General features: G+C 42.2%; 1 protein-coding gene across 3 annotated transcripts in view; it reads left to right on the top strand.

The window, feature by feature from the left end:
• LOC121284247 (nectin-1-like) overlaps positions 1 to 14,466 on the top strand; it is an 81,883-nt gene that overhangs the window by 49,167 nt on the left and 18,250 nt on the right. The window contains exons 6-7 of one of the 3 annotated variants that reach the window (XM_041199570.1): positions 1,863 to 1,941; positions 3,890 to 4,210. The exons of 1 other annotated variant lie outside the window; for it this stretch is intronic. In XM_041199570.1, the coding sequence (XP_041055504.1) occupies positions 1,863 to 1,941; positions 3,890 to 3,962 (152 nt within the window). In that variant the 3' untranslated portion in view covers positions 3,963 to 4,210. Of the gene's footprint in view, positions 1 to 1,862; positions 1,942 to 3,889; positions 4,211 to 14,466 lie in introns of those variants that run through there. One more of the 3 variants, XM_041199568.1, reaches the window with a different exon arrangement.

Genomic DNA, 14,466 nt, shown 5'->3' on the forward strand with positions numbered 1-14,466 from the left:
AGGGGGATTTTCATCTGAGCACAGAGTTTTGGGTGGTACTAAGATCGTATCTTTACAATTTCGATTTGTTTGTGTGACATGGATCAAAGTGAACTATGTAGAAGGTATGTGCAGGTTCAGGTGCAGGTTCAGTAAGTCTCAGGTGGGAGATTGGTAGGAGATATTCCTTTATTAAATAATAGAACTAGGAACAGATTCCAATGAAGTGTAATTATTTCTGTGTCATTACAATGCCATTAAAAGGAGCTAGATTAATCTAAGTTTAGGGATGGGTTTCAAAGTTCAAATTACAGATGAAACCATTTGATTTCAGAGTGTAGAACAAAGGCTCCAATTTTAGGACCATGGGAAAGTCAGTTCCAGAATTCAGGCAACCAATATTTAATAAGATGGAGGTTTTTGACATTAGGTCTGTGAATGAGGTATTGTGATACAAACCATCAATCAAAAATTGACATAAATTTAGTACAATATGGACAATTTCAGCCAGAATAATGAATAGAATAGCTGGGGGTTAGGTGTTGGGAGGGTCAGTTAAAATGTGCATGAGCTACTAACCAGCATATTGATCTCAGGTGCGAGGGACATATACCCAAAGCTGCTTTATTAGATCAGGTCCCAAGGATAGTATTGGGTCTTGAATGTATTCTTAACCATAGGCCAGCATCCACATGGGAATTCTTCGGGTGGAATCGTGTGCTCTGGCTGGTGGTGAGCTTGGAGGTGGAAAGAGAATTTTCTTAGGCAGAACTCTGCTACCATCCTGCCTCTGTCAGAATTAAGTTCTGGGCAGGAAGGCCCATGTTTGATCTTCCAATCACCAACTGAGGCCCTAAAGTGACCAATTAATGACCACTTAAGGACCTCATCCCGCCATCACTGATATTAACAAAGTTCCAGGCGGATTATTTGTCATGTGGCATGCATGACATATAAAACTGTGCAGGTTACTTGTCACCTTGTTGGGGTGGGGGGGGGGGGTGCAGGTGGTGAGGTCTGTTGATCTAAGGCAATCAGTGCCTGATCAAGAGATTGGACATTGGGGCGGTGTTGGGGGAACTGAGACCATAACCCTGCCCTTGCTGCTGATCCTGCTGCATCCCTTTCCCTGCAACCTCACCCCACTCCCACCATGCTACATTACTGAGTAGCTCCACAATCCTGAGATTCCACTGCCTGCCCTTCCGGCAGCAGCCACAGCCTCCCATGTGGTGCTGATGAGCCCGGGAGAGCTGCTGACCTCTGATTGGCTGGTAACTCTCGGTAGGTGAGATTTCTGCTCCCTGAGTGTTGATTCCAGGGGTAGGCCCACCGCTGGCCACACCACTGCCTGATTGGCTTGTGGTTTGATGGGCTTTCAGGGAAAATGGCAGCATGGGTGTCTTGCTGGCTCTCCAAACAGCAGGCAAGACCTTCGTCGCTTCAATAAGATTCCTCTCCTTGTGGTTTCTTCACTTGGACAACTGTCAGGAAGTTGATTCAGGGCCAGGGAAGGTCCAGAAAACTTTTTTTGTGTGTGGTTTTCCTTCTGGGCTAGATAGCGCAAAAAAATTAACCAGCTGCCAGTTGTGGAGCTTGTGAGGGAAGTAGATTAGAATAAAACTGTTGTGATTGTTAGAATCAAAAGTTTAGGGGACAAAATCACATTGCAGAAAGCTGTGTCTCTTAGTCTTTATTGGTTGAATGAGTGATTGGAAAGAGTAATGACCCTTTAAGTAATGCTCTGTGTGTTTTACAGTGGTAAATGGTATAAAATAAGATTTTAATGTCTGTGTTACGAAAAAAAGAACCTGAAATCAATTAAAGCAAATAAATGAAGTGCTGTGGGCGAAGGGTTTAGTGATTGTGATTTATTATTACAGGGATTCCTACAAGAGCTGTGCTAATAGCAATAAGTGTGATCTTCGCAGCAAGTGCCTGCTTTTGCTATGTTTTGAAGTGGTAAGTAGATATACATTCAGATTTATAGAACTAGTGGCAATCCGAAGTGTCACACACTTATTCTGTTAACTTGTTTGAACATTGCTTCCCTTCAAAAAAATTCTTAGATTGAGGCTCATTGGTCTGACCTGTGCAGTTCCCACAAAATAGCATCTCCCACCACAATACTCCATAGAGGGACCATTTTCTGAATAAGCTCCTGAAGCAGGCCTGGGTCCAGTGACATCAGATATTAGGAAATTCCTTGAATTTCTATGGATCATCTTCGATTCATTGTAATTTGGAGATGGGAAAAATCAGAGAGTCCAAAGTTTCTCAGTATGCATAAAATCAGCCCTCAACTCACAGAGAGTGAGTATATGTCAGCCCTGTGGCATAATGCTGCAGTGAGGGCACCAACCAGCATTAGAAGTCAATGATGAGCTGAAGGATTGAAGCTGAGTTCATGAGCTGCCAATAGGAAGCAGCATATGACTGAAATTGCAGACATGGAGACCTGACTTTACATTCCTTGAATTTAATGAGCTGAAAATCAGGCTGTGAAGCTGTGAAATCCCACCAGACTCTTCCTGTGAGCACCATCCCTTGTTGGCAGTGCAGGAGTCTGCAATTAGCCCTTAAAGCTACTGAAAATGCTGACAATTTTTGTAAGGTTTGAACTATAACCAGTAACTTGTTCCAAATTCAAGGACAGGCCTTCTAGGATAAAAGACAAGAATAATAACAGCAACAGGTTACTTCAGACTGTGTTTGCTCCTTAACAGTAGGTGTGTGGGGCTTTTATACAAGCACTGAACTTCAACGTGTCACATCTGAAGTTTAAATACAGCTGTTTGTGGTAACTATTTTAACATGTGTATGTTACATACATGGAAAAGCAAATTGTTGACATTCAAATTGTTGAACAGACAGATTCTATCAGGAGTTCAAAGAGGTGACATTTCAGTGTCAGTATTTTGAATGGTCACAGAGTTTCTCGCCTGTAGAGAGAAAATCAGGAACCCACATAATCAAGTAGCTCGTGATTTTTTGGTGATGTTAATTGACAGAATGTGGGCTGCACAGGCCTTATTTCCCATGGGGTCAGTTCCTAACTTTGTTCTCCCACCAGAAATGAATGTTGAAAATTCAGTTATGCACCATGCATAATATTCAATATGTTTGAATGAATGGTGAATTTATGTTCGACACTGGGACTCTGCAATTGAAAAGCTTACTCTCTAAGACATGCAGTTAATTAACTGAACTAGAGTATTCCATACAACAGGAGCCCGCACTGTATTTAATGAAAAGCTGGAGCAACAAAGTGTTGTGAAATGTTCATCATCGCACAATTTAATGATTTTAACCCATTTTAGTGGCAGAGCCAGTGGAGGTTTATGGGGTGGGTGGGGGAGGGTGTCTTCGGCTTCCAGATTCAGCTTTCTCCCCTTTCTGCTAAGTCAGCCAGGTTTTGAATTTGATCCCTCCCAAGTCAGCCAGACTTGATTTCGCCACTGATGCCTTTAACTTCTTTAACTTTTAACTGAAAAGTTAAGATTTATACAAAGATAAAAGGTATCTCTGGAAGGTGATAAAGCTGCACAGACCTGAACTTTGTCCTACAGCCCTGCAAATTCTTTCTCTTCAGATAATTATCCAATTCCTTTTTGAAAGCCTCAATCAAATCTATCTCCACAACAATCTTAGACAGCTCATTCCAGATCCTAACCACATTTCTATCAAATCTCCTCCCAACTTTCTCCAAAGGGAACAATCTCAGCTTTGCCAATATAAGTAACTGAAATATCTCAATCCACAGAATCATTCTCATAAATCTTTTCTGCACTCACTCCAATACCTTCACATCTTTCCTATAGTGTGGTGCCCAAATTTGGATACAATTCTTCACTTGTTTAATAAAGCTTCACCATAATTTCCTTGCTCTCCCAATCTTCCTCCAAGCTAGTTGCTGCGCTACGGACTTGGCCGAAGATGCACTCTCCAGAGGAACTATTACTCTCACCAGGATTGAGAATTGAATACTGATTGGAGAGAAAGATCTACTCAGGGGACTCCTATACTACCTGTCTGCTCCTTCTTGATGGTCACTCATTCCCTCTCTGCCTGCAAACCCTTCAGCTTCAGGGTGACCACACCCAGAAACATGCTATCCATGTGGCTACCAACTTCGCGGTTGCAGCTGCCACTCAAGATCCAAGACCCTAAATAAAACTCTTTCAGCTAACACTCGCTGCACGTGTAATTGTCCAGGATACGAGTAGCATCCTGGAGTGTCCAGATGTCAAAGGATGTGCACTCAATAGAGCTCAGAATTCCTGTCATGTTTCAATTTATTAGACTAATTAAAGACTTATGAAATACTTATAAAAAGATATAATTCACTAGTCAGCACAAACCCACTTTTAAAGTTTTTTTAACCTTGCTTCCTGATGCTCATGCTCACTAGGTGCTGCTCCAGTCACTCACATGCATCAGATTAGTCTTTGTTTGAAATGAACTAATGAAGTCAGTTTGAGTCTAATTCTTTTTATATAAACTTTAGCAAATTAAATGGAATCACATCATTATTTCCATTACATAAATTGCACATTCTTAGTTCCTGGAAGACCAATTACAGAACAAGCTACTGCTGAGCTTGTTAATAGTGCACATTTCCCAAATATTATCAAAATTCACACTGCAGATACTGAGCTTTATGGAACAGAATTGTATTACAGAAGTGTGGATGTCAGCTACCTGAATTCCAGATATGTACTCATGGCTTGTGAAGGACAAATTTGAAAAAGCTGTCTGTATATTGCTGGTCTTCAACCACCTCTTTCCCTCGGTGCTTCAGTACAGAGCATAGAACATAAGAACATAAGAAATAGGAACAGGAGTAGACCATTTGGCCCTTCATGCCTGCTCCACCATTCAATAAAGTCATGGCTGATCTGTTTGTGTTTCGATTTCCACATTCCCAGCTAACCCCAATAACCTTTCATCCCTTGCCTAACAAGAATCTATCTACCTCTGCCTTAAAAATACTCAATGTCCCCGCCTCCACCATCTTCTGAGGCAGGGAGTTCCAAAGTCACATAACCCTCTGAGAGAAAAATAATTCCACTCATCTCTGTCCTAAAAGGGTGACCCCCTAATTTTAAAACAATGTCCCCTAGTTCTGGACTCACCCACATGAGGAAACATCCTTTCGATGTCCAACTTATCAAGGCTGTTCAGGATCTTGTATACTTCAATCAAATCACCCCTCACTCTTCTAAACTCCAATGGAACAAGCCCAGTCTGTCCAAACTTTCCTCATAAGACAACTCACTCATTCCAGGTATCAATCTAGTAAACCTCCTTTGAACCGCCTCCAATGCATTTACATCCTTCCATAAATAAGGAGACCAAAACTGCACACAGTAATTGAGGTGCGGTCTCACCAATACCCCATATAACTGAAGCATAACATCCTTACTTTTATGTTAATCCCTCTTGTAATACAGGATAACATTCCATTAGCCATCTTAATACTTGCTGTACCTGCATTCTAACTTTTTGTGACTCATGTACAAGAACACCTAGATCTCTCTGCACCTCAGAATTATGCAGCCGTTCTCCACTCTGTTCTTCCTACCAAACAACTTCACATTTTCCCACATTAAACTCCATTTGCCAGATCTTTGCCCACTCACTCAACCTATCTATATCCATCTACAACCTCCTCATGTCTTCTTCACAACATATTTTCCTACCTTTGTGTCACCTGCAGATTTAGCTACCATGTCTTCACTCCCGTCCTCTAAGTCATTGATGTAAATCATAAAAAGTTGAGGCCCCAGTACAGATGCCTGTGGGACTCCACTCATCACATCTTGCCAATCAGAAAAATACCCATTTATGCATACTTCTATCCATGCTAATACGTTACTCCCTACACCATGTGTTTTTATTTTCCATAATCATCTTTGATGTGACACCTTATCAAATGCCTTCTGGAAATCCAAGTACAGTACATCTATAGGCTCCCCTTTATCCACTGCACATGTTACTCCTTCAAAAAATTCCAATACATTGGTTAATCATGATTTTCCTTTCACAAAACCATGCTGACTCTTTCCTATTGCCTTGAGCTCTCCTAAGAATCCAGCTGTAACCTCCTTAATGATCAGTTCTAAAAACTTCCCCGCAACAGACGTCAAGCTAATTGGCCTATAGATTCCTGCTTTCTGCCTCCCTCCCTTTTTGAATAGAGGGGTTATATTTACTACTTTCCAATCTGATGGAACCTTTCCAGAATCTAGCTAATTGTGGAAAATTAACACTAGCACATCGGCTACCTCATTAGCCACATCTTTTAAGATTCTAGGATGTAATCCATCGGGACCCATAGACTTGCCAACCCGCATGTGCTCAGTACCATTTCCCTGGTGATTTCAATTTCACCAAGTTCCTTTCTCCCATTCTCTTCCAAATTTGCAGCTATTACTGGAATGTTTTTCATATCCTCTATAGTGAACACAGAAGCAAAATACTTGTTGATTTCTTCTGCCATTTCCTTATTAGCTACTATTAACTCCCCACTGACACCCTCTGGAGGACCAACACTCACTTTACTTACTCTTTTCCTTTTTAAATGCCTGTAGAAACTCTTGCTATCTGTTTTTACATTTCTAGCTAGCTTCCTCTCACACTGTCATGATAAATCTTTTAATCATTCACTGCCATTTTTATATTCTGTCATATTATCTGTCCTGCCATTCAGCTTTGGGGGGCTGTATGCTTTTCCCTTAAGTTTGATGTTTTCCTTAACTAATTTAGTAAACAACAGATGTTGGGTCCTCCCCTTAGAATTTTTCTTGACAGCAGGAATGTACTTATTCTGAATACTCTGAAATCTCCCCTTAAATTTCTGCCACTGCTTCTCTATTGACCTGTCCTCTAGCCTAGTTTCCCAGTTCACTTCAGCTAGCTCAGCTTTCATCCCCACATAGTTGCCCTTATTTAATTTTAAGATATGAGTCTTAGACACATTCATCTCCCCTTCAAACTAGATGTAAAATTCAATTATATTGTGGTTGCTTCTACCGAGGGGTGCCTGCACTCTGAGGACATTAATTAACCCTGTCAATTACACAATACCAAGTCTAATATAACCTGCTCTCTGGTTGGTTCCAGAACATGCTGCTTTAAGAAACTATCTTAAAAGCAGTCTATGACTCCTCATCCAGGCTACTACTGCCAATCTGATTTTTCCAGTTTATATGTTGATTAAAATCACCCATGATTATTGCCGTCCCTTTATCACAAGAACACAATATTTTCTCTTCAGTAAGTCGTCCCACACTTTGGAGATAGTTGGGGGGGACTGTAGACCACTCCCACAGATGGCTTTCTCCCCCTACTATTCCTCATCTCCACCCAAACCGATTCTACATCCTGATCTCCTGAGTCAAGGTCATGTCTAACTATTGCACCAAGCCCTCTTTGATTAACAGTGCTACCCCTCCACCTTTACCTAGCTTCCTATTCTTCTTGAATGTCATGCACCCATCGTCCTGCAGCCACATCTCCGTAATTGCTATCTGATCATATTTATTTACTTCAATGTGGACCATCAATTCATTTACTTTGTTATGAATACTATGTGCATTCAGATAGAGAGCCTTCAGTTTTGTCTTTTTGTTACCTTTGTAACATCTAGTCTTGACTGTTAATGTATTCTTAGGTTTTTTTTCTCTCTGTCCCTTTCTACCCCTCTCTCACCCTCACTTCTCATATTACAAATTTGCTCTCCTGTCCAGACTCTACACCTCGAATTGCTACCTCTACCCAAGCTTGATCCCTCACCACTCTTGTTTAGTTTAAAGCCCTCACTACTTCCTTAGTTATGCGATTTGCGAGGACACTCACCTCAGCATGGTTCAGGTGTAAACCACCCCCACTTTCCCCAGTACTGATGCCAGAGCCCCACAAACCAGAACCCACTTCTCCCACACCAGTCTTTGAGCCTTGCATTTGTCTCTCTAATCGTATTTGCTCTATGCCAATTTGCAAGTGGCTCAGGTAATAATTCAGAGATTATTACCTTTGATTTCTGCTTCTTAATTTGGTACCTAGTTCCTCATACTGACTTTTCAGAACCTCTTTCTAGTTCTGTCTATGTCATTGGTACGTACATGGAACATGACAACTGGACACTCTCCCTCCCACTGTAATTCCTCTCCAGCCCTGAGCAGATGTCCCAAACCCTGGTACCGGGCAAGCCAGACAGCCGTCTGGACTCTCGCTCTTTGTTGCAGAGAACTGCTTCAATCCCCCTCACTATACTATCCCCTACTATCACTACATTCCTTTCTTCTCCCCCCCTGCTTGAATGGCTTCCTATACCACAGTGCCACGACCAGCTAGCTCATCCACCTTGCAGACTTCCCTTTCACCCAGACAGATTGTGAGAACCTCAAACCTGTTTGACAATTGCAAAGCCTGAGGCTCCTCCACTACTGTCTGCTCAGTCTCATTACCTGCCTCACTGACAGTCACATCCTCCTGCCCCTCACTGCTGACCAAAACAGATGATCCTTTTCAAAGAGGTGTGACTGTCTTCTGGAACAGTGTATCCAGGTATTTCTCCCCCTCCCGTATGTTGCGCAATGTCTGCATTTCAGCTTCCAGATTAATGATCCTGATCCGGAACTCCTCAAGAAAGTAGAAAGGTTCCAGTTAAATCAAACTGGCCAGCTTGGGAACTACTTCCACTTGTAATAATAAACAGCATTGATGCGCTTCAATTGGTTGAGAGAAAAAGACTATCTTATAGATAGGGCAAGGTAGGGAGAAAAGCAAAGAGGAGAGAAGGAAAGGAGAAAGGGAGAAGGGAGGAATTTCCACTCTGGCACCTTTGAACATCTGTGAAAAGTGTCTACACAAAATCAGCTATTTTCAGGTGCAGTCATTGTTTAAATGTAGATAAATATTTATGAGGAACAGAGAGAGGTGGATAGACTAAGGAAAGAAACTGCACAGGTCTGTGGTTTATTTCAATCTCCAATTAATTAATAACAAGTTTGATTTCTCTTTGTGGAATTGCATTAGAAAGTGGAGGCCTTGGTGTCTCGGTCCCAGATGATAAAGTAATACAGAATGTTAATTAAGGGAGTGCCATGGATATTGTCTACATGGATCTTAAGAAAGTGTTTGACAAAGTACCATATGAAAGGCTGATTAACACAAATGAGTTTCATGGAATAGGAGGGTCATTGTGAAATTGGATAAAAAATTGGCTTAAGGACAAAGAAGGGAGGCATGGTAAATGTTTGCTCTTCAGACTGCAGGATGGTAAACAGTGATGTTCCCCAAACAGTGACGATGATACCAATCGGCTGAAACAGGACATGAATAGGCTAGCAAAATACGCAGACAAATGGCGGATGGAATTTACTACAGAGAAGTGTGAGGTGATGCGTTTTAGCAGCAGGGATTGGGAGAGGCAACATAGACTTAACGGCACAGATCTAAAGAGTATTAAGTACAGAGAGACCTGGCCTAGAGTTTTAAGATCATCGTGCAGGCATGCAGTAGGCCTTACCCTTGGTGAAATGAGGTATGATGACATCGGGGGTGGGGGGGGGGTGGTCATTTAAGCCCATTAAATGCCCAGCTGATGAATCAGTACTCCTCCATGTTGAACACCACTTGGAGAAACACTGCGGATAGCAAGGGCATCAAATGCACTCTAGGTGGGGTCTGTATTCCAGGTGCAGCTCCCCAACAAGCACCACTATTGACTGAGCTGGTCGAAAGAACATATTTGCCAGACAGGTCCTGCAACAGGTGGTAAGAGAACCAACCAGAGGAAAAATACCTATTTGACCTCACCTTCACCAGTCTACCTGTCATAGATGCCTCTGTCCATAAAGGTATTGGTAAGGAGTGACAAACACAATCCTTGTGGAGACAAAATCCCATCTTCACACTGAGGATACCCTCCATCATGTTGTGTGGCATTACCGCTGTGCTAAATGGGATAGATTCAGAACAAATCAAGCAGCTCAAAACTGGGCATCCATGAGGTGCTCTGGGCTATCATCAGCAGCAGAATTGTATTCAAGCACAATCAGTAATCTCATGGTCTGGTATATTCCTCACCCTACCATTACCATCAGGCCAGGGGATCACCCTGTGATTCATTGAGGAGTACAGGAGAGCACGATAGGAGCAGCACTAGGCATATCTGAAAGTGAGATGCCAACCTGGTGAAGCTACAACACAGGACTCCAATCATGCTAAACAGCAGAAGCAGCATGTGATAGACAGAACTAAGTGATCCGACAAACAATGGACCAGATCAAAGCTCCCCAGTCCTGCCACATCCAGTTGTGAATGGTAGTGGACAATTAAACAATTAAGCAGAGCGGCAGGCTCCACAAATATTCCCATCCTCAATGATGGGGAAGCCCAGAACAATAGTGCAAAAGACAAGGCTGAAACATTTGTAACCATCTTCAGCCAGAAGTACCCAGTGATCTATCTCACCATCCCACTGAGGTTCCCAGGATTACAAATGCCAGGCTTTAGCCAATTCAATTCCACATCTTATCAAAGGATTCTGAAGGCACTGGATGCAGGAAAGGCTATGGATGTTGGAAACATCCCAGTTTGCGCTCCAAATTCTAGCCAAGCTTTTCATGTACACCTACAATACTGGCATCTACACAACAATGTGGAAAATTGTCCAGGTATATCCTGTCAACAAAAAGCAGGATAAATTCACTCTGGCCAATACCCTTCCATTAGTCTAATCTCAACCATCAGCAAAGTGATAGAAAATGTCATCGACAGTACTCTCTCATGTGGCTCAATTGGGATCTGTCAGGGCTAATATTCTCCAAATCTCAATACAGTTATGATCTAAACTTGGTCAAAAAAGCTGAACTTCAGAAGTGAGTTGAGAGTGATTGCCTTTGAAATTAAGGCAATATTTGACCTGGCGTAGCTCCAAAGAGTCTGAGCAAAATTGAAGTCAGTGGGAATCGGGGGAAAACCGTCCACCGATTGCAATCATATGAAGCATATGGGATGAAGGTTGAGATTGTTGGGGGCCAATTATCTCATTCCCAGGGTATCCAATGCAGGACTTCCTCAGGGTGTTGTCTTAGGCCTTAACATCTTTAGCTGCTTCATCAATTACATTCCCTCCTTTACAAGGTCAGAATTAGGGATGTTTGCTGATTATTGAATAATGTTCAGTACCAATCATTATTCCTCAGATACTGAAGCAGTTCATGCAGCAAGACCTGAACAACATTTAAGCTTGTATTGATAAGTGACAAGTAGCATTCATATCACACAAATGCCAGGCAATGACCATTTTCAACAAAGCAGAATCTATCCATCTCCCTCTGACATTCAATGGCATTACCATTGCTGAATCCTGCCATCAACATCCTGGGGATTACCATTGACCAGAGACTTAACTGGACCAGCCATATAAATGCTGTGCATATCACAGCAAGTCAGAAGCTGGCAATTCAGCAGTGAGTAATTCAGCTCCTGACTCCCCAAAGTCTGTCCACCATCTACAAGGCACAAGTCAAGAGTGTGATAGAATGCTCTCCACTTGCCTTGATGAGTGCAGCTCAAATAACACTCGAGAAATTCAACAATATCCAGGACCAGGCAGCCCATCTGATCGGCACCCATCTACTACCAGCCCACAATGGCATCATGGATACCATCTACAAGATGCACTGCAACAACTCACCAAGGCACCTTTGACAGTACCTTCCAAATCTATGACCTCTACCACCTAGAAGGACAACAGTAGCAAGTACGTGGGAACACCACAAGCATCAAATTCCCCTCCAAGTCATACACCATTCTGAATTAGTGACATGTGATATGAATGCTACTTGTCACTATTCCTTTACTCCTGGGTCCTGGATCTGAAACCTGGAACTTCCTCCCTAAGAGCGCTCTGGGTGTACCTCCACAAGAGGAGCTGTAGTAGTTCAAGAAGGCAGCTCACCACCACCTTCTCAAGGGCAATTAGGGATGAGCAACAAATTCTGGCCTTGCCAATGAATTTCACATCCCAGCAATGAATAAAAAAAAATGAGACTCCAGCAGAAAATCAAAGGGTTGAAATGGCTGCTTACACCTCTAGATACATGACTCCAGGGCCACAAGACAGGCTTGGAAGCAAGTTTTCTGAGCTCTCAGGCAAGGAAGGACAAATGAGTGATAACACTAAAGCCAGTTTAACAAAAACGCAATATCAATGGGGAACCTTGCCCGTTGGCTGCTGCTATCAGGTGGACTGCGGGTGATTTTCATTAAAAGACTGGTCGGGCAGCATGTCTGCCATTTCCTGATAAATGGGGACAGACCATTGGTAGTGTTTCATTCCTAAATTTAGCCCCATTGTTTATTTTGCTAAGATCATTGGCGTGTGCCTTCCAATTCTACAAATCACAAGAAGTAATCAGTCAGTCATTAACAATGCATTACCAAACTGCTGATAAGGTGGGCATAAATCACACTGAAATTCATAATGCCATAAACATGAACTTAATCAGAACAATGGTTAAGCTATCAATAACGGTGGAGCTGAAAGATCAAATATTCATCCCTTCAGGAGGTATTTACATCAAACTCAACTGCAGGGCTAATGCCTCCAACTTGCTTAGCCCAGTTGGATGAAATGATGGCTCCTGGCAGGAGTGGTAAATGAAGTGTTTTACTTAGTCTGATACATACCAGTGATTCCTAATATTCAACATATTAGTCTGTGTCAAAGAAAGCCTCCAGCTCAGGTTACACAAACTCTCAGGCTGGGGAGCAATATTGAGGAACATCACTGGAAAGAAAACAGAGGGCTATTTATAATGGGATAAAGTACCTCCCAGAAGTCTGCTGTGGAATAATACTGGTGGGAGTTGAGGGGATAGGACATCAACATAGAAGAACATAGGAACAAAAGAAGGCCATTTCACCCACTGAACCTGTTCTGCTATTTTGTTAGCCTTAGCACTCCTATGTTTTAATCCCAATTCTACATAATCCCTCCACATAACCCTTTCCAATTCAGTAACTCTCTGGAGAAATTGGGCTCTGTGTCAACCATTATTTAAATGCTACACAGTCTCCTAAAACTCCAGAATAGTGTCTGAGATATACACACGTATCTCCAATGGGAAATTCGCTGGACCATCCTGTTAAAGAGGTTTGCTTGCATGCACCCAATAACTGCCGGCAGTATGCAGATTATGACCTTAATCTGTGTGCACTGCCGATTTGACACCAATGTTGCCATTTCTCAATGCCAAGCTTCAGACTACATCTTTCTTAACCTTCCCACGACTGAACAGGATATTAAATAACTTGGAGGATGCCCCCCTTCCCCACCCTATCCAACCCCTGACAGTGCTACTTAAGGAATAATTAACCACTAATAAATTAGCTCTTGAATTATTTCTTCTGACTGCTTATGCAGTTGTATGCATTTTTGAAGTTTTCTTATACTTGCCTAAGGTTTCAGTAATCTACAGAAAGGCTAATGCTAATGTACATTTTTGGTCCTTTAAAAGTTTCTGCTGAAACAAGTTATTTCTAGGCATGGGTGATTGGAAATGTCTTCCTTTGAGATTTAAGTGTGACGAGGAAAAAGTGAGAGAGGTAATGCAGAGCAGGACAAGCTGCTTGAAGAGGGAGGAGGAGGTGAAGAAGGGCTTTCATTAGTTGGCCATATCCATTGAAGATCTAGAGAGAAATTCTCTTATCTCAACCCTAGTGAAGACAATACTTAATATATCTTTGCTTTAACAAAAGAGTTTGTGAGTGAAAACTAGCAACTGTTCCAGTCACAGCTGCACCCTCAAACAAAGAAAGGATTACATTCTTTGTGGTTGGTGAGGTAATTGCAGCCCTTAACATGTAAGCCTTTGGCTTCTTCCAGGCTGCTAAGGGAGGCCACTGAGGTTCATTAAACAGAAGGACAGCTTTCCTCTTGCTAAAGACAAGCAGGGGAAACAAGCACGAGGGTTTGCAAAGATTGTGTACTTCCCCATAGTGTCGGGTGCCATTGACTGCACACACATTTTTCTTGTGGCATCTCATGTGAACGCAACTATTTTCATGAACCGAAAGAGATTCCACGCCCTCAGAGGGCAGCTAGTGTATGACCACAGGTCTGCTGGTGAGTGTTCATTATCATGGCAGTCATCACTTCATTCTGCATCAGTCCTCTGTAAGACCTGGATTTTAACCACCACACCTCTGAAAGAGCTACTTAAGGAATGGTTAACTACTTATAAATTAGCTCTTGGATTATTTCTTCTGGCTGCTTCTGCAGTTGTAGCGAATTTTTGAAGTTTTCCTCTATACTTGCCTAAGGTTTCAATAATCTACAGAAAGGCTAATGCTGAAGTACATTTTTGGTCCTTTAAAAGTTTCTGCTGAAACAAGTTGTTTCTAGGCATGGGTGACCAGATGTGTCTTCTTTTGTGAATTAAGTGTGATGAGGAAAAAGGAAGAGAGGTC

The sequence above is a fragment of the Carcharodon carcharias genome, chromosome 11 (genome assembly GCF_017639515.1).
Source record: "Carcharodon carcharias isolate sCarCar2 chromosome 11, sCarCar2.pri, whole genome shotgun sequence".
NCBI classification, from domain to species: Eukaryota; Metazoa; Chordata; class Chondrichthyes; order Lamniformes; family Lamnidae; genus Carcharodon; species Carcharodon carcharias.